The following is a 25,910-nucleotide window of genomic DNA, read 5'->3' on the forward strand; positions in this document are numbered from 1 at the left end:
ATCTCCCACAGGCTGCACAATTATAACTTTACAGTCTTTTTCAGTACCTAAATCACAATCGTGTCACTCTTAATTTAAGTTCAGATTTAGTTTCCTTCTAGATATACTACCTCTGAACAAAACCGATTATAGAATAATTAATATAAAGTAGTAAAGACAAACCAATCCACAAATTTTCAAATCAAAATGAAATGTTTCAAATGAAACGTCAAATAGAACGGTCAAGGATGGGAACCAATGATGCCGGTTCCATTTCCCATGCATAAATACATGGATATCATTATACTCCTTCCTTATAATCTTTTTATTCGAAGTTTGTATGTACGATGAGCAGCAATATGAGCGTGCGATTAAAAGTGAAGCGCGAGAATGGCTAATTGGACGGCGGGTCAGTGCACTCGGCTGACCTTAGGACGTGGGTGCTCCCGTCGATGCACAAATAATGCATTCGGCGACGCCGTCGCGGCGCATATAAACTAGGCAACGGTGCAGGCGATGGCGGGAGCACTGACCAGCACAACGTGCAACCGGCGGCCGACCGCGATCCGGCAGCCCACCCTTAAAAAATACCACGGCGCGTCACGATAAGCCAGAGCTCGTTGGCTGATAAGCACGCTTTCAATTGAGAAGAGAGATAGTTTCTAGGACGTTTGGAATTGGGACCGTTGTTATATTATAGCCAGTTTTACATACAACCAGATAATTAAATGTTTTTGAAGAAATAATTTGGATTAACAAGTGTTGAAAACTTGGAGCCTGAATTCTCCGTGTAGCTTCCCTGGCAATGGTCTATCATTGCCTATTACCAAGAATCGCACAGTTGCCAGGCTGTCGCACCGACATAAAATGTGTTCTCTCCTTTCTTCTTCAGATTGGCAGAACCTACATATGGCTTCGTTCGTCAATCCCATTACCTTTAGAAGCCTATTTAGCACAGTGCTCTGTTAGTAGACGCACTACAGCTTTGGCTGTCTTTCTGTGTGTGCTTATCAGGTCTACCGTGAATTTTCGCGAATGTTCTACTGTATGAACTTTTTCGCCTGTCTCTCCCCTGGTGAGTTTCTCCACTATTCTGGAGATTTGTTAGCCAGCCATCGTTCAGTAGCCATTTTTGTAAATGCTTTTGCAACGCCGCAGAAGGGTTCTGGAATGGCATTGATGAGCATTGCTGTTCCTCCTGTTAATTCCTGTTTCACCGGAAATGACTACAACATTTGATTTTTAAATGTCACCCTCGGTATATTTTTACTTTGTTCGATAGAAAATGACACTCTGAATCAAATAACATATTATACGTCAACTTTTGACATGTTCGCTCAAAAACAAATTGTATTTTAAATTTCAATATGGAGTTGGAAATAGAAGCGTTGGAAAAATAGATTTGATCGTCTAATGTTTTTAGTGTCTTGTCCTGGCCGGTTAAAAGATGCCCAAATCAAATCTATCAAATCTTTTTATTAGGCCCCAATATAAAAAATATATAAAATATATTTTCTTTTAAACAAATCGTATTTTTAATAATATCCCAATTTTTTCAAATGAAACGAGGGTGGCTCATTAGCATATTTGGAAAAAGCATTTTTGACGAATAATTTGATGCCACATACTTGGTATTTCGAGTCAAATTGTCGTTATGAACCGCAGGTTACAATTTTAAATAAATCATATGCGAAAATGTCAAAAGTTGACATATGATATGTCATTCTATTCAGAGTGTCATTTTCTATCGAATAAAGTAAAAAAATACCGAGGGTGCCATTTAAAAATCAAAAGTTGTAGTCATTTCCGGTGAAACCGGAAGTGACCGAAAACAATTGAATATGTCAATCAATCCTAATTTATGTCATATACTAACATACCAAATCTCGTTGTTTTATCTGAAAAAATAAAAAAGTTATAGGGGGTGAATCATTTTTGAGACACACCCGTTATAGTTTGAAACAGTGTTTAAAACAAGGTGTTCAGGGGCGGATACATCAGGAATTTATTTTAGAGGGGGCCAAATAAAAAAAGTAATGTAGAATATGGTTTTCAGGGCGCCATTTTTAACCCAAAAGCCGAATATTTAACCCAATTTAGCAACCCCATGGGCCCCTCTGTATCCGCCACTGAAGGTGTTTAAAAGAAGTTTTAGATTGATATTTTAAATTGCGCCTCTTTTGATTTATTTTTTATGTTTATATGAAAAGTATATTATACAGCATGTCCCAATTTTCAGATATAACATCCTCGATATTTTTTAAAATAGTAACTCTTTTTATGTGAGTATTCTTAAAGGGTCTATCAATTAATGCATGTGTGCCGAATTAAATGTTCAAAACGAGTCGCAGTTCCGTGAAAAAAACTATCGGGTACAATTAATTTTTCGAATTAGATAATGGTAGTGTTTGGTTAAAAAAAAATTAAATAATAAGGAAGAAAAATTTGAAATTTGTTACGAATGTGTAACTTAGTATGTTCTTTAAGAATATCCATAACAGGCATTTAAAAAAAAATCCAAAAACAATCCAAATTATCACCAACAAATTTGTTGTCGATGACTTAAATCAAAAAGAGCGTAATTTAAAATGCTAATCCATGTCTTGAATCATTTTTACAAAAAGAAATAAATTAAATAAATCTATAATTTACCGAATTTATTCCAAGTAAGAGGAATCACCCTGTATGTATACGTTATCGAAACGGAACGCCTGAATCGTTAAGATAAGAGCTCGGCGTTGCGGGTCTTAATATCAATCTGTGTTAATGCCTTCGAATTAGCATAGAACAACACAAAAGGGGTTAAGGAACTCGATGTTTATTTAGAGATATTAAGTGGAGCATAATCGCTAGATACGTATGATCCGCCGTTTTTCGACATAGAAGACGCTGTTGTTCTCTTTTTTTTCTTTTGGCGTCTAAGAATTCTCGAGAGAACGGTGCTAACGAAATATGCAAACTGAAATATGTAAACTAGAGGTGATAGAACGAGATGCGGAGCGGTCATCGGCTAACTGACCCCGAAAAAAAATGGAATTAATTCCTTAGTATAGCGAATAGGGAACAGTATTATTGGCGAACTTTTCAACGGAACATGACAGTGATGAATTAACGGTAGCGTATTACTCATGGTGGTGCATTAGTAGATAGCAAATACGTCAAGGTGCTAAATGTTTTAAAAATTATGAATTTTTAAACGACCTCTTATCTATTTTATAAAGTAAGTAAATGTTTAACATGAAATAATTGAAATGCATAAAGCCTACCGTTAAAAAAACTATCTATATCTAAAAGGCTATGTTTTTAATTATAATATGCTGAGAATAACCAAGAGAGACCGTAAGAGACTAGAATGGATACGACAAAAGACCCAGGTAATAGATGTCATCCACAGAGTCAAATCCCTCAAATGGCAATGGGCAAGACACCTGGCAAGAAGAACAGACAACATATAAATCACAAAAATTACAGTATGGTATCCACGAGACCTAGAGGAAGACCGAACCTGAGATGGGACCATGATATTAGGAAATTAGCATGCTGGGATAACTTGAGACCGCATAGCCAACAATAGACAACAATGGGCCCAACTACAAAGAGAGTATGTGAGGGAGGCTACACTATAATAAATGGTTGAACGAGCTGAAAATGATGATGATCTTCTTCTTCTTTATGTACCGTCTCCATATCGGAGGTTGGCTATCATCATTGCTATTTTGATCTTGGAAGCTGCGGCCCTAAATAGGTCAGATGACGTAACATTAAACCATTTTCGCAGGTTTCTGAGCCAGGATATTCTTCTCCTTCCAACAGATCTTTTTCCTTCAATTTTTCCCTGGATTATGAGTTACAAAATCTCATACCTTGGACCTCTCATGATATGGCCGAGATATTGCAATTTTCTTTTTTTTTCACTTCCTTGAGGATCTCTACGCCCTTCCTCATTCTTCTCAGAACCTCCACGTTGGTTACATATGGTCCATGGTATTCTCAACATCCTACGGTATGTCCACATCTCGAAGGCCTCCAGTTTCCGCTCGCAAAGCTCGTTGAGGGTCCAAGCTTCCATACCATACAAAAGGACTGGGAATACATAACATTTGAGCATACGAGTTCTCAGATCTAGGCTCAAATCGCGGCTACAGAGCAGCTTCTTAATCTTCACAAAGGATGCACGGGCCTTTTCAATGCGAATCTTTATTTCTGAACAATAATCCGCGTTGCAGTCGACACTTGTACCCAGGTAGTCATACCCTCTACTCTTTCGAGCTCCTCGCCTTCCGCCTACAGATGTTCATTGGGCACTCCAGTTTTAGTGACAACCATGTATTTGGTCTTCTTAACATTGAGTGTCAGAGCATATTCTCGACTCGTTGTGATGACGTTATTTAACATATTCTGAAGGTCTTGCATGTTTTCAGCGAGAAGGACTGTATCGTCCGCGTAGCGCAAATTGTTCAGTGGTATGCCGTTAACTAGTATTCCACCAGCATCATTTTCGAGGGCTTTGTTAAAAAATTCTTCTGAGTAGACGTTGAAAAAGAGTGGTGAAAGAACACATCCCTGTCTTACTCCTCGTTTAATATCCACTGCTCTCGTCAGTTCAGATTGGACGCGAACAGACGCACTTTGATTGAGGTACAGTTTTACTATTATTTGTATATCTCTCGTATCGAGATTTTTTCGTTCTAACGCTTCTATTAGTTGCTTGTGTCTTACTTTATCAAATGCTTTATTATACTCAATAAAGCAGGCATATACATTTTGATTGACATCAAGGCATCGCTGCATTAAGACATTGTAGGCAAACAAAGCCTCCCTAGTACCGAAACCATTTCTAAAGCCAAACTGAATATCTGCTATATCTTCTTCTAATTTTCTGTAAATCCTGCGGTGGATGACTTTGAGAAAGATCTATATTACTAATAAAATGATGATGATGATGTTTTTAATTAAAGATCTACATTTCCAACATGTCTACAATACTACAACTTAATGATCAATATCTATATTTTGGTTTTGATTATTGTTAAGAAAACCGGTACTTACATTAAGAGTTAAAGACTTAAACAGAACAGAAAAGGAGGTTTTCATTTGAAAAAGTCATCTTTTTCTATAGTCTATAGTCTTGACTATATTTTTTTCCAATAAATTTCGGAGAATTCTTTTCAGTATTTAATAAATAATTATAAAAATTTATGTAGACCAAACCTGTTTCTAAAAAAACAGGAATAAATCATAAAGTACTAATAAATTCCTAAAAATAGACAAACTATTCCAATTTATTTGAATAACCAATATATCCTGTAAGATATCAATGATTATTTAATGTTAACTAATATTTTCGTACTAAACCTATAATTTTTTTTACTATTTGTTTATATTAGGACAGACAACATCCAAAAAATGACAGACAATGCAATTTATCTCTGTGTTAGTTAAAATGACAGACAACTGTGACTGTCATGTATCCTCTCGTTCAACAGACTTTAGTAAAAAATACATATGTACATAATTACATAGTTAGAACTAAAAGAAAGATAACAAAATATAGTTTTATTCAACCATTAATGACAACTTAATAGGTCTTGGGTTAGGGCAGGGTATTGAACCCTTACCCAAATTTATTGCATCGACATGGATATTTTTTCCACTAATTGACTTTTCAAGCCATTGATTTTAAGAAATCGACAACGGCGCTAGGTGCATTGACGCCGCGGTACGACCCGCAACTGTGACGTAACACCTCGTGACGTCACAACGATCGAGGCGTTTCTTTAACTGTTTGGGTGCGCCACAATGTACGAGTCAAAGACCTAGGCGCCAAAGAATAATATACAAGCAGTTAATAGTTAACGATGAAACTGTTCTGTTTCATTAGTAACTACAATATTATATAACTACAAAACGACAATTTGATGAAACCAGTGATAATGAAACTCTATTTAACGCTACGGATGATTTTAGGATAAATATATTTAATGTTATTATTGATAAATTAGAATTTAGAATAAGTGATAGGGGAGTTAATCTCTGCGACCTTAGAGATCTATTGTGTCCCTCTTTCTTGAGTTATAACTCATCATACAGTCCCAGGACTTCTTACGGAGACCCGAGTCCCTCACAGTCGAGGAGCTACGACCCAGGCCGGTTAGACGAAACGGTAGCTTGTGTCGCCTGTTGGGTTTAGAGGTAGGAGGTAGGCTCCCGACCCTTGGAGGAGGTGGTAGCTTGTATGCCACTTGCGGGAGGATGGTCTCACGCAAGTGTCAGCCACCTCTCCTGTAGTCTCTTTGGGTTTGGCCCCTTGGAACTTTCATTGTTACTGTTCCCAGTGTCGCTAGGGGGTTTCCCCACAGCTTCACCGGTGATGTTTTTATTACTATTATTACCAGATCTCATAGTGTTCCTATGAGTCGCTAGTGACAGTTGGTCCACTTCTACAGAGCCCCGCATGCAGAAGTAAGGGGTAAAATACAATGGGGTGCCCCCCGGTGCCCCAAGGTTGAGGCTGTCCGCAGCCCCGCCCGGTATCGTTATATGTCTTGGTGCAATTCCCTGGCCACAACACTACAGTCAGGGACAAGACGATGAGTGAGATGCTTCTTAGACCAAGCCAAGTGCTAGAGGGGATTCCCCCCAGCACCTGACCAGGAGCTTCCCCACCACGACAAGGTCTTGCATCTCCTAGGGGAAGCTTATTGATAAAATAATGCTTTAAATTTCCTACAGGAAAAGTGCCTACAATGACTTTTCAACCAAATTTGTTTTTTTTATCTTCTTATTTAGTGATTTATCTACTTTAAGTATTGACGATTGACGCCATTACCGATAAGTCCAGACATTTAATAACCTGTTATCCAAATGATTTAGATGAGTCATGCCTAATGAATTAATACATTTTCGTGAATTTATAAAATGCATTAAGTCAGCAAAACCATCTGCTAGAGAGCTTCTTAAAGTAATTTATGAAAAAACGCTCAAGACCTGTTTCCAAATACTTTCATAGCATTAAGAATCTTCACATGTACTTTTATTACTAACTATTCTGCTGAACGCTCGTTTTCTGCATTAAAACGTATTAAAACTTATTTACGGTGCACTATGGAAACAGAACGTCTAAATCATTTGGCAGTTTTACATATTGAGTCCGACCTTTTAAAAACTATCAATAATTACGATGAAGTAATTGATAATTTGCGAACAAAAAAATACGTAGGAAACCTTTACAAGCAAACCTTATAGTTTTGTTGTTCGTTTGTTGTCATTTTATATGAATATTTTAATATTTATTTTATGTTCTGTGTTGATTAAAAGTTCTGCCGGTCTATTCTGTTGTTGCTCCTGTATTCAAATAAATGTTTTTTATATCCGTAATTTTTTTAATTAAAAAAAATGTTAAGGGGCGGCAAATTTTTTTTAGCCTGGGGCGGCAACTTCGTTAAGTCCGTCCCTGCTGCTATAACTGTCTGTATACGTCTGTTCATACTGTCATTGAGGCAGTTGAGAGGCATATATCATATTGCGTTATGTTTTCCCATTCTTCTTTAAGAACCAAGCGAAGTTCATTTAATGACGCGACCTCTTAACCCTCCTGCCAACTATTTTCCAAACACCGAACATGATGGGCAGTTCATAGCAGTATACAGTTCACAATTATCACCAAAGCCGCCTTGTCACATTGAAAAATATCTTCAAAAAAGAAACGATAATTGAAAAAATTGCAAATTGTTGGTGGCAAGCTCATTTCGCTCTTAAAAATTAACCAAGGCATGTATTGACATGATCCAAAAAACAAAATGCTCAGAAGACATGGTTCTGACCGTAAAATTATATTTTAGGAAAATTTATACACGAAATTATTGTACAGGGTGTTTGAAAGTTAGGGTAAAAAAAACAACCCCTCGATTAACCCTGTATAATAATATGCCAAATACTAAAGTTTATAAAAAACTGAGTTTACGAATAAAGTGTGAAATAATTATATACAGCTTGCTATTTTCAATTCATGAAAATAGGGCTAAAAATAAAAAAAATATAACACTAAATTTGACCAAAATTTTCCCCGTTGCGGTTTTTTGCATCTGAGTGTAGATTATGTAGTTAATTTCTAGATAAAATAACAGTAAAGAAATACACGTATCCTGAATCACTATTTCGTCTTTTAATACTACTTGTTTACTTCTTGGGTCAGTTATAGTTTCTCAGAAATACGCATATTGACTAATGGTTTCGAGCCGAAAGGTAGATAACCTCCGGTGTCCCAAATTAACTTACGTTATAAACAGTTCCTTTGACGAATATCGTGGAGACTGGAGACACGAATTTCGTCACGCTTTTTAGATCAGGCCGTTTCATATATTTATTCTTTTTCTTGTTCGATCACGGCTATACAAAGAGATGTGAACTGATTGATGAAAATTAACTGACTTGAATTAAACGAAAGCGAAGCAGTGTAGAAATAAGTATATCCTCGTTGTATTTTTTAATCTACAATGAAAACGATTTCACATATCACGAATTTGTATTAAACGTATTCAGACAATGGTCAGAAAACGTAACTGATTGCGTCAGAGTGTTCCAATTTCGGCCGAACTTACTCTTGATTGGAATAAAATAAATAAATGTTTGTTTTGGTTTGGTTTGGAGAAATTATTTTCTTATATTAATATCTAAATTTTGTCAGCATTCATGGAGCACAAGACACAGAGTAGATTTTAACACTGCAAAAGTTATAATGAAAGAACCCTGAAAAAGATCGGTAATTAGTCCTCACAGGAACTAATAATATTTTTTATACTAAAAAATAGTATATTGTTTTATTAGCAGTAAAATTGATACTTTTTGTGGCGAGGCTGTACGTTGACATAACAGGCGAGACACAAAAAGTACATTTTTACTCTGAATAGAATATGCTATTTTTTTCAAACGTTACAAATATTTTTTTAAACAATTTCAAACGTCGCAAATAATTAATTATTTATCGAGCAAGAAAGATTATACAGGGTGAGTCTTAAATAAGTGAAAATATTTTCAAGGCATACCAGTTGTCGAGATCTACCGATCTCGATCATATTTTCTCTTTACTGTTTTTCAAATAAGTCTAAAATAACCAAGATATTTTATTTTGAAAATTAAAAAAAAAGATTTTTTGCTTAAATTTTCTTGTAAATGTATCTATGTTGCCATATTTATTATATATATTATTGAAGATATTTCGATTTTTAACTAAAGATTAAAAACATTTCCAATTTTTTTTCAAAAAATTCCAAATTTTTGATTTTTTTTCGCGAAAAAAAACCTCAGACGTGTTTTTGGGGTCGAAATATTACTACCCCTAAAAATATTTTACTTTTGACAATTATTAAATTAATTAATTATACAATTATTATTTAATTTGACAGTTACTGTCAATTTAATAATAAATTGTTGTATTTTTGTGGTTAGGCGTATAAGTGCTTTACTTTTACGCCTAGGCGTTCAAAATGGTTTTTTTATAATGTCAAAAAGTCATTTTTACTCCGAATAGAACATGCTATTTTTTTTCAAACGCCACAAATAAGTTTTTAAATAATTTCAAACGTTCCAAATAATATAAAGAGATATAAAAGTCATACCTTGTATTTATATAAATAAATATAAGGGGAAATATCAGAGAAACTATAGTTACGCTCGTTGAATTTGACACTTTATGTCAGTTTAGAACATATTTTTATACTTTTGTGCTTAGTCGTAAAAGTGCTTCACTTTTATGCCTAGGCATTAAAATGAATTTTTTTATATTGTCTCACATCGCAAAAATTAATACTTTTGTGACGTTTGAAAAACCATAATTACTTACTTTACTGATTAATTTATTTTATCAGGAGTAAAAATGACACCTTTTTTGGTGAAGCTTTACGTTTGACAGACGAGGCACAAAAAGTAATTTTTACTCCGAATAGAACAAGATATTTTTTCTCAAACGTCACAAATAATTTTTTAAACAATTTCAACGGTTGCAAATTATATAAAAATATTTTAAGGAAGTAAGTAATTATATATCGAGAAACTATTTTTATGGTCGCTGAATTTGACACTATGTCAGTTTAATAATATATTTTCGTACTTTTATGCCTAGGCGTAAAAGTACTTTACTTTTCTACCTAGGCGTTAAAATGACTTTTTTGTATTGTCAATCACGTCGCTAAAATTAAGACTTTTGTGACGTTTGAAAAAAAAAACAAAATTTGACCATTTACTGATTTCACTAAGGCCATTTTCTAATCGTCAAAAAACCGTTTACGAGAAAAACAAGTCGCACAAAGACGCGTAGATCGTTGACACCGCACCATAGTACCACCACCTACTTCGTCTTCTTCTTACCTCAGTGACGTAAGAGTGACAGTCTTGGGTCGGCGCGCGGTGACGTCAGAGGCCGCTGAACCTCGACCAGTGGCGCGGCGGCGGGCGCCGGGCGAAGAACCGATCGTTCTCGAATCAACCCATATTCGGTTCTAAGAAGTTCTTTGACCGGTCAGTGTCCAATTAGGGCCCTCGCTCGGGTCAACGCTCTGCGGGGCCGTTTCTGACTCTCTTTGTTGTTGTCATAGTCATAACGCTATATCTATTTTTTTCGTCTTTGTTGGAGTTATAGAAATCAGCTTTGATACTGTTGATAGAAGTTGTTGATAAGATAGATATAGTTCTTGATAAAAGAGAATAGTTCTCACGTTCATAATTTTGATACAGGAAATCTGTGTATTTTACCTTTGTAACGTTGAGAAGAGTTTTATGTAGTTATACCGGGTGACAACAAAATCGTTGTTTTAGCTTCCATTTGGGTGCTCCAGCTTCCTTTATGGATTCATCAAAATTCACATTTGTAGTTTATTTCCCTGTTTAACAAAAAAGTGAGCATAAGCGAAGAATTTTAAATTACACCCTGTATATTTTTTTTAGGAAAATCCGTTGTGTCCGCTGTTTCTTTGCCGCCTGCTTACATGCGTTATTTGGTGATGCAAAATCTGGTCACATAATCCAATGTACTCAGAGGTGCATAATATAATATACTGTATGTCCCAGGATTGTCTTTACAAGAGAAAAACTTATTTTTTATAGACATTTTGGGAAATTTGCATTTTTTATAAACAACTAGCGTGTACCCGCGACTTCGTTCGCGTCTAATTAATCATTTGTAATGGTGATGATAAAGCAAAGCAAGAATTTCCATTAACATACAAACTGGATAAAATTTTCTCACATTTATGTCAGCATGAGAAAAAACAATATGGCGATATTATTATATAACTTGGTAATATTTGAGGGGTCGTTTCATCTCGTTGAAATTTGACTTTCGAAATATCCGTTTGCCAAAAATAAGCTTTTTACGTCAAGCAGTTTAAGCAGAATCGTGGTTAATCAATTACCCAACTTTTTAGAACATCCTGTATGACTTTTTAAAAAATTTCAAAATATGTAAAAAAAACAAAATAAATTATGCGTGTCCAAGCGTTTTCCCGAAAGACTAACCGTTTTTTAAATAACAGATATTGTAATATTTGAGGGGCGTTTTCACCGTCTTGGAATTTGAGATTCGAGAAACCCCTTCTTATCGAACCTTTACACCCCACAGTCAATCCTTTTTTCAAAAATCAGCTTTTTACGTCAAGCGCTTTAAGCAGGATCGTGATTAATCAATGTCCAGATTTTTCGAAACACCCTGTATACATTTTTAAAAAACCTTAAAATATGTAAAAAAACAAAATAAAATATACGTGTTTAAGCGTTTTTTCGGAAACGACCGTTTTTTAAATAAAAAAATATTGTAATATTTGAGGGGTGGTTTCACCCCCTTGGAACTGGAATTTCGACACCCCTAGAATCAACCTGTATGCCAAAATTGAGCTTCTTACGTTGAGTGGTCTGAGCAAGATCGTGATTAATCAGTGAATCAGTCACTTAAGGATTTTGTATATTAGTATAGATTGCCATTACCCCTACCAAACTCAATATCTAGATGCGTCACTCAATGTATCTAATCGCTGCCTAAAGAAAGGGTTGATACGTGAAATATAATAATTAGGGCCCGGAGGTCAACGCCCTACAGTGGTTCAGCCTCTCGTCCTCGTCATAGTCGGTCAATTTGCAAAAATGAGCCCATAAACGGGGCACAGCGGCGCAGCGCCGCGCCGCGGCGAGCCAGCTAGCGAACGCGCGCGCGACCTCATTCGGGTACGTCGTCCCCGTTTTTCGGATCGCACTATTGTTCTGACCCCGATACGTACCGAAAATTCGATAAACAAATCGTGTCGATCCGATTGAGCAAGATAAACGCGCGCGCTAGCGGTTGCGGCCAACCTTCGAAAGCCATTCTATTTTCGATTTTTTTCTCTTATCTCATTCGTTCTCTTTCTCTCACTTGAACGTGGTTGGGTAACTCTGGTTGGGGTCGTTGTAGTCGAAATTCCAGATTATACTACCAGTGATTCATTGAAAAAAAAACCTAACTATTTATTAGTTTCTTCTTGCGTCTCAATGATTTAATATATTAAACATCCAATATTATATTTGTTATTCACATGGAAAATGTATTATAATTACTATACCTCAAACTTAAAATTTGTTAAAGAACTACTGGAAAATGTTTCTACTTGATTTCTGATTCTGAAATCGGGGATTTATTTATACACTAGCGTTACACTAATCATTTGTAATGGTGATGATAAAGCAAAGCAAGCATTTCCATTAACATACAAACTGGATAAAATTTTCTCACATTTATGTCAGCATGAGACAAAAAAACAATATGGCGATATTATTATATAACTTGGTAATATTTGAGGGGTAGTTTCATCTCGTTGGAATTTGACTTTCGAAAAATCCGTTTGCCAGAAATAAGTTTTTTACGTCATGCAGTTTAAGCAGAATCATGGTTAATCAATTACCCAACTTTTTGGAACAAGATTGCTGTATGATTTTTTAAAAAATTTCAAAATATGTAAAAAATATGTAATTATGCGTGTCCAAGCGATTTCCTGAAAGACTAACCGTTTTTTAAATAACAAATATTGTAATATTTGAGGGGCGTTTTCACCCTCTTGGAATTTGAGATTCGAGAAACCCCTCCTTATCGAACCTCTACACCCCAAAGTCAATCCGTTTGCCAAAAATCAGTTTTTTACGTAAAGCGCTTTAAGCAGGATCGTGATTAATGAATGATCAGATTTTTCAAAACACCCTGTATACATTTTTAAAAAATTTTAAAATATGTAAAATTATTGTGTATCAAATGTGTATTATTTGAGAGGTGGTTTCACCCCCTTGGAACTGGAATTTCGAAAAATCCCTTCTTATCGAACCTCTACACCCTAGAATCAACCTGTATGCCAAAATTGAGCTTCTTACGTTGTAGTGGTTTAAGCAGGATCGTGATTAATCAGTGAGTCAGTCACTTAAGGATTTTATATATTAGAATAGATTAAATATTTTATATAGGGTGATATAGCAACCGGGAATATCTCCCAGACAACAAAATATTATGAGTAATATTTCTCCAGGAATTTTATTTTTTAACTTATCTAGCAAGGCACATTGTTATTGGACAAAAATTCAAATTATAATTTTGATTTTTGATATAATTAACGCTATAATTCATTTTTAATATTGAGAAAAAAGTTAGGAAACAATTTTTATTGCATTTCAAGTAATGTTTTAACAAATTTTATTAATCATTCCAATGAAATAGTTAAAACATTATCTGTATTTGTTTTTTTTTATTGGTCGAACAATTAAGCTCGTATGTGTGTCAACTTATTTGTTAATCAGTCATTAGTATTATTGTTTGGGCGTATTTTGCTCGGATAAGACGTCGATTTGTTTATAATCCTCGGTAAATAGTACTACTTGCATTTTTGTTTCGTTACGATTGCGATTCGAGCCAGATTCGAGAGCGCCGAGCGAGGTCGTCGACCGCTCGCTTGGCCCGAATATTCGAGGACGCCATGTCCCGAACCCCGTCCGCGGCGCACACCTGTACTTTACAGGACGCTTTATTCATACTTGTAAGGGCCGATAAGGGAGCTGTGTACTTGTTTACGCACTTCACGTACGAAATCGGGGCAATTCTCGAAAAGAACGGCGAAAAATCGGGCGGTTAGACCAACAACACCGTGCGGGCCGAGTGACGAAACTCGCTCCGTCTCTCTTGGCCGTCCCCGAAGCCAACGCGTGCAAAAGAGAACGACTACTCTCACTTTCACGCCGTGAACTGGCCTCGCGAGCTCACTTCGGCGGGTCGTCAACCGGCAACTGGGTCAACTGGTTAACAGCCTGCGAACTCTATCGCCAGGCTTCAGTCCTACGTCGATTCCGAACACAATCAGACGTGCGATCAGGTCGTAGACCAACGCGTTTTGTTCTTCTTCAACCACTAATAACCGCTCTGTGCGTTATTTTTGAAGTTATGATTATCTAATAATTCTCAAAACAAAATTAGAAAAAAATATTAAAGTGAATCATGATGGCTGTGTTACCGTGTACGGAGTCCTTAGTGTCGTCGCACGAAAAGAGGGTGCCAAATAACGAGCCTCACAGTGCTGACGAGAGCGGGTGCGAGTCAGGGGATGATTGCTCAAATAAAGATTGTCCGCAGGGTTTCTTCCGGCGCAGCATCCAGCAAAAGATCCAGTACAGGCCCTGCACCAAGAACCAGCAGTGCTCCATCCTGAGAATCAACAGGAACAGGTGCCAGTACTGCCGCTTGAAGAAATGCATCGCCGTCGGCATGTCCAGGGATGGTGAGTAACTTTTTTTATCTTCGTCTATCGTATCGAGAAACGTCACAAAAACGTACTTATGTAACGGATGTTAATGAAACGTTTTTACTAAATTTTCGAATGTTATATAAATATTAGCATTACTAAAATGTGATGTAGAGTAGCAGTTGTAATAAATTGGGAAATTACATGCGTAGGTATTTGGAAAAGCATTTAGTACCTACTTGAAGCTTTGTAAATTATACTAATATGGTTTCATACAGTAAAGTTAAATAATTTTTGGATTAAATAAAGTTATTGTAGATATATAAAACAGACACTATCTAATGACAGTATTGACTTAAAAGAAGAAACTAAAAATGCTTATATGTATTAAATTTGTCTTTTGTTTAAAAAAAGATATATTTTTGAACTTGTATGACATTGCATTAAAAGCTATTGTTTCAAAATAAGGAGTAGCGATTTTCCTTTAGAAAAAAGAACGATTCAATTTTTTATATAAGTAATATCTTTGGAACAGCTAACAATATATTTTAGTTAATTATACATAGTGAACTAATATGATGGGTGTAAAGCAAAATATGACGGTATAACATATTTTTCCAATAGTAATCGTAAGAATAAGTTTTTTTGTAAAATAATAATATACTTTATAGGGATCAAAAAATTGATCCAGATAATGTTTAATATTAAAATGACAAAAAATCTAAAAAAAGGTAATTTTTCATTTAAAAATAGATATATATTTTCGGAAATCTGCGCATATGACAAGAAAACATATTAAACTAATGGCGGCAGCTAAATACCTGGGCGACGTTTACCTAGATAAACAGCCTAGGTGCGCGGAATATAGGTCGCCCGGCCGTCGGGGTCTTTGACCGCGCGCAACCCAGCTCGCGAATCGGAACGCGCCGCGCAATCGAGAAAGTCCGAGAGGGCAACGAACTCGCGCGCTGGCGCTGCCTCTTGCACAAGCGATCTGCAGAGGCCGTCGACACCGCCGCTGCTGCTGCGTGAACCCGTCCGATCTGTTCTCGGAGTGTGCCACTTTTCGCGCACTTTTGTTCCCACCAACCGGTGCCGGCCGTTTGGGCTCGCGCGGCTTGCGTAACGAGCTTTGCGATAACCGAAGAAACGGCCTTGCCGAATATGGAAAAGAAAATGAAGGCGGTATATCGCAATGCTTGTTCGAGTAAGCTATTAAAAACAAGAACAAAAACTATAAACCTAGTAATTAATAATATAGTATCTCAACATTCGTTCTTATTTGAATTAAAACATATCTTTCTTTTATGTGTAATATGGAAAAGAAAATGAACGCGTAATGCAATATGTGTTCATGTTTTCACTACAAAAAAAAAGAATAAATACAGTTTTTACACATTTTGAATAACTTACCTAAAGCATGATGAAATGTGTACAAAACTGAAATCCTTAGTAGGTAAATAAATATTAAACAAACAGACAAAATTTACTGTTAAATTATTACCTAATATTTAAAGCTAATAAATATTAGCAAAATACAACCTTGATTTCTTATTTTTGATCCTTGTTTAAACTTTATTGCTCATACTATAGTTTTAATGTTTTTCCAAATTTTGAAAATGTAGTTTCTTTGTAGCTGCAGCTCATTTTTTTATTAAAATCAAAACTGTTTTCCGTTTAATGTTTTTCAAAAATAAATCACACATGTTCTTCTTTTTTGAATAGTACGGAAAGAAAATTTGGATTTTTTTTTAAATTTTTCAGTTAAAAAACATAATATCTTGATAATATGGCAACATTAGATCGTAGATTAAATTTACAAGAAAGAAAACCTAGAAAACACCCAGTGGTTCTCAAAATTTAAGCAAAAAAATATTTTTTTTTGTGCTTAATAAATAAATTTAATTTTCAAAATAAAATAAATTGGTTACCTTCGACTTATTTGAAAAACGGTCAAGAGAAAATACGTTACTCTTATCGAGATCTACCAGCCCTGAAAATATTTGCCACTTGTCCTGTATACTCACCAACTTTAAAGCAAGTTTAAAATTGATCCTGAAAGCTGATTTATTATTACCTATTCGTATTGAAAATAAAAGTTCTGTATTAGACTTTCACTTCAATGTGACCACTATTTATTAGCAATTGTTTGAAACTTAATAGTAATTGTTGATGCTTTCTATTTTGTGGTATTGCTGACAGATTTAGGGTAAAAAAAATTAAAAAAGTACAAACTCTTAAGGAAAGTAACTATTTTATAATAAAACCACTATATTAAAATTCAAAAATTAGTTTTGTGCTTACTTTTTAACAGTAAGTAAACTTGGATAATACGAGACAAAAAAAGAGTGTGGAGAGATACGGGAGTCTTTGATCAAAACAAGACGATTTCTCTTCTAAGCACCTCGATTTCTTAGAAATCAACGGTTCGTTCTCCTAATTATGTCTTAATTGGTTTAGTTACACAACCGGCGTTGTTGTTGCACGTAAAACTATGCCCCATCGGGAGAAAGTCGATGCAAATGGCGTTTCTTCGCGACCGAGAATGAAAGTTTCGTGCCCCTCGCTCGGTCGTAGCCCCCATCGAGAAAGTTCCTTATTTCGTAACCGCCGATTCCGTTTTTACGCTCGGAGAAATTCTCTCACCTCTTTCCCGCTCACCTTAAACTCATTGCGATTTCACGATGGCGACATACAAGCATTTGACCCAAAAAACGGATATTATTTTGCGATTTCAAATAATTTAAAAAAATGTCGTTAAATTCGAGGATTATTTCGGCGTTTCGGCAACGCCGCCTGAACTCGTTTCGAAGCGCTCGTGTAGGTGGCGGCGCCAAACGCTAAACACCTGAACTAATTCACTTGAGCGCCTGCTCTCTGTTTGAATGGTTCGGCGGCGCTCTGAATCGCAGAGGTCAATAATCTATTTCGACCTATAATGCACTGTATAATTTTTGTAGGATAAATAACATAAGTTGTTGACGGTTAATTTTGTATAGCAATCGCTAGATAGAGACGTATTTTTCCGAAGGTTGTTTGGCAACGATTATCTATCTCTACCGCAATGTGTTTACCTCGAAATGTTTCCAGGAAAAAAATACGTGCGGAGATTGTTATTTTGTTACAAAGTTCAGATTTGTAACACGATGACGCTCCCGCCAGCAGCATTTCTCCGACAACAAGGTCGAACCTATCTCGTTAGAAACGTATTTTGTTTTATTTTTACGCTATTCGATCTGTTTGAACAGGGATAATCTGTTATGACTTTTGTTGTGTAGAAAAATGTGAAAAGTGAGTAGGTTTACCGTGTTTTTATTTTATTTTTTAAACAATTTGCGTATAAGTTTATAAATAATATGCCAGTTTCTGTCTTCAGATCTTTTAGATTTTTTTTATGAATAATATAACGATTTATTTCTACAGATTACTGCTGAATATTGTCTAAAATATATCTGTTTTAAATAAAAAGAAACTGGGTTCAGAATTCATGGATGCAAATTTCTTGGTGGCGCTTTGCTTGATTACAAATTTGCTAAACAACCATAAACAATGTCAAAACATGTTTTCTTTAGCAGTTACTATTTTGGAAAACATTCACCAGAAAGTTCAGAATCGCAGAACCAACGTGAAATTTTCATTTTTTCTTTGTAGCATGAATTGGCGAGGCTGTACGTTTGTCATTACAGGCGAAGCACATAAAGTAATTTTTAATCCGAATAGAACATGATATTTTTTCTCAAAAGTTTCAAATAATTTTTTAAACAATTTCTACGGTTGCAAATTATATAAAAATATTTAAAAGTAATTATATAGGTATCGAGAAACTATTTTTACGCCCGCTGAATTTGACACTTTAATATGTCAGTTTATATTATATATAGACGTTAAAATTATTTTTTTTGTGACGTTTGAAAAAAACATAATTGCCTACTTGTTTCTTTCTACTTACATATTAATTTATTTAAAACATTCTTTGTGACCATAAAGAAGTATGAAAAAAACTCAGACAATAAAAAAATATGAAAGAACAAAATAAAAAGACAATGAGTTAAAATAATAGGAATTGGAAAAAAAATGGAAAGGATTGAATAGAAGTAAAGATGTAAAAGTAGTGAAAGGCCGGTACAAAGCGAATGAAACGGCAGCGCTGCGGCGTGGCATAGAAAACAAAGGAGTGGCGTTGTAGGCGGCCGCGGTGGCGGCCTTGACGCCGTCCTACCTCGCTATCGGTCGGAGCGTCAGCGCAACGCTCCAAGTTCAAGGGTGATGGAGGGGAGCGAGTGGGGAGCGTAGCGGGCCGCCGCGGCGTGTTCGCGCCATTCGCACGTCGACGTCCGCCGTAGTCGGGAATGCCAGGTCGCGCGCTCCTTCGCTACGCCAGCAGCCCGGTCGTCCGAGCCGTGCCGCCAAACGACAAGTGCAAGATGGCCGAAGAGCTACCCATACTCAAAGGGATCCTCAACGGAGTCGTCAACTACCATAACGCACGTAGGTGTCCGCCTTTTCCGTGTTTTATTTTTTTTTCCGTCATCGTGAATCGCTTTCATTGACCCACACTTTCATCGCGTGAAAGCCAGCCGAATTTCTCTGCCTGAGATCTTCGTTGTACTTTCTCCTCGGTTTTTATTACAACAGCTGCTCTACATCTGCCCCGCGCTCTTTTACTCTATTTTATTTTAATGTGCTTTATACTAAATATTTCTTTTTCTTTTCAGCTGTCAGATTTGGTCGCGTTCCCAAAAGAGAAAAAGCCCGCATCTTGGCGGCAATGCAACAAAGTTCCAACTCTCGCACTCTGGAGAAAGCAGTCGCTGCCGAACTGGATGACGAGCAAAGGCTTCTAGCCACCGTGGTGAGAGCGCATATTGACACGTGCGATTTCACCCGGGACAAAGTGGAGCCCATGCTACAACGCGCCAGAGAGCAGCCCTCTTACACGGCTTGCCCTCCGACACTGGTGAGTTTTTATATTTTATTTCTGTGTTTGGTGTTATCTGCCTGTTTAGTGAAAGTACCTTGTCCTAGGACAAAGGCACTAGATTCTTGGCGCTAACGGCCTTGTCTATCGAGGGACAGGCGGAAATATTCAAGGTTCGAGGCCGTCTCTCTATCGGGTTTGCCGCTCTAAGGTACAAGGTTAACGCGCACTTGAACGCCTCCTGATGACACTGGTCGAAAATAACGTGTGGAGGTCGCTCAGATAATAAAGATCGTCATAATTATTAACTTGTTTTTTCTTTGCTATTATTTATCGCTTTCTATTGACAAAATATAAACTTACACCCAATTCGTACGTGACCTAATCGAATTTATAGATCCGTCTAGTTTTAACCTTCTATCGGAACGTTTAAAGGTTGTTCTATTTTTATTTTTGGCAGATATATCATCACGCACGTGAAATTTACATTTTTTATATTCTACCTTCAGACCACTAATTTGTATTATTTTATTTCAGGCATGCCCGCTGAATCCTAATCCGCAGCCACTGACTGGCCAACAGGAGTTACTCCAAGACTTCTCCAAAAGATTCTCTCCGGCCATTCGAGGAGTCGTCGAATTTGCTAAGCGTATTCCCGGCTTCTCTCTGCTCTCCCAGGATGATCAAGTCACCTTGTTGAAGGCTGGCGTTTTTGAAGTGCTACTTGTGCGCCTCGCGTGTATGTTCGATTCTCAAACAGCTAGTATGATCTGTTTGAATGGACAAGTGTTGAAAAGAGACTCTATACATAATAGCTCTAACGCGCGTTTTCTTATGGACAGTATGTTCGATTTCGCCGAAAGAATGAATTCGCTCAGATTATCCGACGCCGAAATCGGTCTTTTCTGCTCCATTGTGGTCATCGCCGCCGATCGACCCGGTCTACGTAACACCGAATTGATTGAGAAGATGCAAAGCAAGCTGAAACATTGCTTACAAGCAGTTGTTACCCAGAATCATCCCGGTCAACATCATATATTAGAAGAGTTGGTGAAGAAAATTCCTGATCTCAGAACGCTTAACACTCTCCACTCTGAAAAACTACTAGCATTTAAAATGACCGAACAGCAACAGATGATGCAGCAACAACAACATCATTTGTGGGGTTCTCCCTCTGAAGAAGAGAGCAATAGCAAGAGTCCAGCTGCATCATCATGGTCGTCCTCATCAGACGTTACTATGGACGAAGCTAAGTCACCTCTCGGTTCTGTTTCCAGTACGGAATCGATGTGCTCATCTGAAATGATCTCCAACGAATACCACCACGTGCAACATCACGTGAGTGCGAATGTCGCTAGTGCACCTCTTTTAGCCGCTACCTTGGCTGGAGGTCTGCCGCATCGCCATAGAGCAAACTCTGGATCCACTTCTTCCGGAGATGATGAATTGGCCGCAACATCACACCTAATCCATAATGGATTGACTATAACTCCAGTATCCAGACCGCCCGTTACACCAAGATTTAGAAAGCTAGATTCTCCTAGCGATTCTGGTATCGAGTCAGGCACAGAGAAAGTTGATAAGCCAACTTCAGTTTGCTCCAGCCCCAGATCATCTGTAGATGACCACCATATTGTAGAAGATATGCCTGTTCTAAAACGAGTTCTTCAAGCACCCCCATTATACGACACCAACTCTCTAATGGATGAAGCGTACAAGCCGCATAAGAAATTCCGCGCTTTAAGAAACAAAGATTCCGCCGAGGCAGAACCTGCGGTAGTTGTTTCACCACAACCGCAACCAGTGTCTCAGCTGCAGATGCAACTTTCGTCTCCACCACAATCCTCACTGTCCAGCTCCCATTCTATGCTTGCTAAGAGCCTTATGGAAGGTCCACGTATGACAGCCGAGCAAATGAAAAATACCGAAGTCATACACAGCTACATCATGCGTGGCGAGTCAGCACCTGCAGCGTCACCCCATGTGACGGCATCTCCAACGGCCTGCCCTTACAAAAGCGGCGGCCTTCTGCAGCCTGCCTGGGCCACCAGTGTCATCACCAGCGCCCGTTCAGCTTCCAGCCCGCTGCAACTGCACCCTCAGTCGCCGCACTCCACCTCGCCGGCTCCCCCGCAGTCGAGGTCACCGCGGAGTCCGCACCCTCCGCGGCTTCTAGAGCTGCAGGTGGACGTGGCCGACTCGCAGCAGCCCCTCAATCTGTCCAAGAAGTCGCCGTCCCCGTCGCCGCGACCCAAGGTGGTTACGCTAGAGGTGTAGGTCGACCCTCGGCCCAACAACAGTACAAAGTGGAGTGCGCGTGTCCGCGGTGAGAGACTGTCAGCCTTGCCCGGGCCTTCTGGTGCCACTTTAATCGTATGCAAACCAAATAATTCGTAAAGCTGTATATTCATTCACCTTACTATCGCTGTCTATATTATCTGTATGTCGATGTGTGACCATGTTGTAGTGTAGTCACCCTGTATAGTTACTTCCTGAGCCATGGTGGGCGCCGACTTTGTACATAGCGGACCAACCCTGCGCGGTCGCCCACCACCCTTTTAGTTAGGACTCCATTCAAACAATCAGTAATTTAAATAGATAATCTGTAAATAGCTATTTATGATTAATTCTGGCATCGGCACCCAATCAATCCTATCTTATAGATTTATTATATTATTTGTTAATATTATATATGTGATAAATTGATTTGTAGGATATATTTATAAGTTTTGTGTTAAATTACGTATCTCAGTTTGTAAAAATCCATAATCATCGATCGTTCACCCATGATTGCATCCTCATCCCGTCATGTATTTGTATCGCCACCATTTTTCATTTAGAGATAGGCGCGAGTCGGAGAGGAGACCCTGAGACTGAGGGGGGACTCCCCCACCCACGTACTAGGCCCTGACAAGAAAGGGTCAACTCACCGTTCGGGGTGCCCTCCATTGTTAGTCTCCCGCTCGCAATTAGGACGTGATCAGTTCTGCCCTCAACCCGCGAAGTGACTGCCGCTGCTGGTCGTTACAAAACTAGCGGGTTCGTCACTTCCGCCATTTCATATCGTCGAATTAATTAATATTTAATTTATCTATTCTCCAAGGAACGCGACCGGCAACTTGCGTTGTCTGTGGCGGTCCGAGGAGTTCCCTACTTATTGCTGTAATAATTTTATAAATTGGGAGCTTGTTGAGGCCGACAGAATAAAACGTCTTGGTGATATATAATTATTATTGCATTTTTATTTAAACCTCACCCTTCCATTCCAACCAAAAAAATATAAACTACTTCAAAAAGAAGATAATCTTAATTATGTAAAAAGAAATTTAACAATGGCTAATTAAAACATATAAATCCTTGGCTTGGATTATTTATTGAAGATAAAAAAATAGATTGTGCAAAGACAAAAAAACAAATATGACAGATAACAAAGTAAATAAAAAAAACACCTCTAAATAAAATATTGAGAAATGGAAGAATTGAGAACTTAGAAGTTCCTATCTCCAACATAGGCTCTAGACACAAAAATAATCAAAAAGTAAAAAATATTAAAGTGCAACTATAAACGGAGCAACGATACTCTACAAATGACTAATTGGAAATAACAGGTAAGTATATTATTGTATTATCATGCTTACCCCCCTATTGCATAACACTTACACATATTAAAATTTTAAATGGAGAAAATAAATAAAAAAAAAATCAGAAATCAAGTGTTGAGTTTTAAAAACTCGTATTAAGAACCTATATCCCGGGATTGGCTATCAAAATGAGAAATTTAATCCAAAGAAATACTTAATAAAAATACAACTGCATATACAGGGTGTCCCAGAAATAAGTGCAAGTATTTTAGAAGGTGGTAGATCTCGATAAAAGAAACATATTTTTTATCGTTTTTCAAATAAGTCTAAAATACCGGAGTTATTTTACTTTGAAAATTAAAAAAAAATGATTTTTTACTCAAATTTTAAGAACCACTGGATCTCTTCTGGGTTTTCTTTCTTGTTAATTTAATCTAATACCTTTGTTGCCATATTATCAAGAAATTATGTTTTTTAGCTAAAAACTAAAAAAAATTCCAAAAAATTTCGAATTTTCAAAAAAAAAAATTCGCGAAAAAAACTCATAGGCGTGTTTCTGGGGTTGAACTATACTACCATTTAAAATACTTGCACTTATTTCTGGGACACCTTGTATACAAAGAGAATACAACTACATATATCAAAAAGAAAATGAGAAAAGAGCTTTATGAAAATAGACAAAAAAAAGTGAGTTTCATACTTAGGAAGTAAAAAAAAATACAATTATTTTTGTAAAACAAAATAAAATACAGCAAGCAAGGAGATATAACTTAGATATTGACGTTCTGCTTAGTATAAATTAAATATGATCTTTGAAAGACTAAAGTGGGTATAAAGTCGAATCATTTTAGATTGGGCATTTAAATTTGTCGAGATTTTCTGGATCCCGGGATATAATATTGGGATTTCGAGGATAAACATACATCGGCATCCCGGTTTGAAAACCCGAATTCTACGTTATGTAGTATATGTATTTTAACTAACTATATTTTAACAGATAATAATTCCTTTTTGAATAAACATATTTTGGTGTAACTCCTTATCAAAACCAGCGAACTAAAATTTTGGATATGAGAATTCTCGGCAAGACACCTAACACAAGCTATTAAAAAAATATAAACCTAAACAAGATGAATATGAATTTAATTAATTTTTTGAAGTCTGCCAAACGAGAAGACATAACAGTGACAATATGATGACAATCATTATCTGTCATGTTAATTCACAGGTATATTGTTATTAATGTCATTTTTTGGATGTCGCTTGTCGAAATTTTCCAAGTCGTTGGACAGTCTACTGTAATTTTGAATATGGTCTAGCTAAAGAAACTTCGTCTATATTGTTATTGTCTGAATATCATCCGCTATGCACAGGAATTTCCGAGACACCCTATATAAGATTTAAGCAGAATGATAATTAAAAATAATTTTATGTACGACTAGATATTTATTCACGACCTTGTTCGGGACAGAATATCTATAAATAAAGATAGTCTTGCACTGATGGCTCGGATTATAAAAAAAAATAGTCTAAACTATCCTCCCAAAAATTCTCTCTACCTGCCAATGACGAACAAAGATGAGAAAGTCCTTCCTGGCTCAGAATGGGTGCACCCAGTTAAATGTACAGGATTTTACAGAGATATACAGTGTGTCCCAGAAATAAGTGCAAGTATTTTAAGGGGTGGTAGATCTCGATAAAAGAAACATATTTTCTCTTTATCGTTTTTCAAATAAGTAGTAGTAGTATATTTTTTGCTAAAATTTTGAGAACCACTGGATCTTTTCTGGATTTTCTTTCTTGTAAATTTAATATAATACCTATGTTGCCATATTATCAAGAAATATTGGTAAAAATTATGTGTTTTAACTAAAAACTAAAAAAAAAATCCAAAATTTTTTTCAAATAATTTCGAATTTTAAATTTTTTTTTCGCGAAAAAAAACTCATAGGCGTGTTTCTGGGGTTGAACTATACTTATTTCTGGGACACCCTGTATATACATGATGCACAGAGGTATTCACTGTGTTATTTACAGGCTTGCCTATTAAAAGTAGTAAAAAACTTTAAATGTATAGTTCATACCAAATAAACTTTTAGTCACGTGATTAAGCTTGACCGGCACAGCGTTTGTCCACTTTTATATATTTTGTTTTAATCAAAATATTTTATTGGAAACAAAAATAAATTAATTATATATATACAGGGTTGTTCACCACATACGACACGGAGTATTGTAGCTAAACGATTAGATTTTTATAAATTGTAAGTTTTGGGTTCGTTGAAGGACTATTAGAGCTACAATTTAAAAATATTTTTACGAGATACAGAGTGTCCCAAATAAATAAAAAATATCAAAGTTGTATTTTTTTAAATGGAACACCCTGTATATTATTACATTTTTAGTTTCTACGATTAAAATAAAGGTAAATTTGATTAAAGCTTACCGCACTTTAATCTTACCGTTTTTGAAATATTTTCAATTTTGGGAAATTGCAGTCAAAATTTTAAGGCTTCATTTCTCCAAGGGTATCAGAGTTTTTAATACTAAATATTTACTGAAGTTTATTTATTGATCAGTTATTGTGTTGCAATAATAAAAATTAAACTACCTTATACAGAGTGTCTAAAATTTAATTTTAAATAATTACTAGCTTTAAACGGCAATAACTTGCTTAATTTAAATAGAACA

General features: G+C 36.5%; 1 protein-coding gene across 5 annotated transcripts in view; it reads left to right on the forward strand.

Moving 5' to 3' along the window:
• The window catches only part of LOC115875541 (ecdysone-inducible protein E75), a 324,280-nt gene extending 301,412 nt beyond the window's left edge, over positions 1 to 22,868 (forward strand). For 4 of the 5 annotated variants that reach the window (XM_030891034.1, XM_030891035.1, XM_030891037.1 and 1 more), the window contains exons 3-5: positions 14,612 to 14,756; positions 19,436 to 19,677; positions 20,176 to 22,868. In XM_030891034.1, coding sequence (XP_030746894.1) covers positions 14,612 to 14,756; positions 19,436 to 19,677; positions 20,176 to 21,915 — 2,127 coding nt within the window. In that variant the 3' untranslated portion in view covers positions 21,916 to 22,868. Of the gene's footprint in view, positions 1 to 14,611; positions 14,757 to 19,022; positions 19,209 to 19,435; positions 19,678 to 20,175 lie in introns of those variants that run through there. The other variant, XM_030891038.1, reaches the window with a different exon arrangement.
• Positions 22,869 to 25,910: the final 3,042 nt, after the last annotated feature.

Source organism: Sitophilus oryzae, unplaced genomic scaffold, assembly GCF_002938485.1.
Source record: "Sitophilus oryzae breed Bouriz unplaced genomic scaffold, Soryzae_2.0 scaffold_1389_pilon_pilon, whole genome shotgun sequence".
NCBI lineage: Eukaryota > Metazoa > Arthropoda > Insecta > Coleoptera > Curculionidae > Sitophilus > Sitophilus oryzae.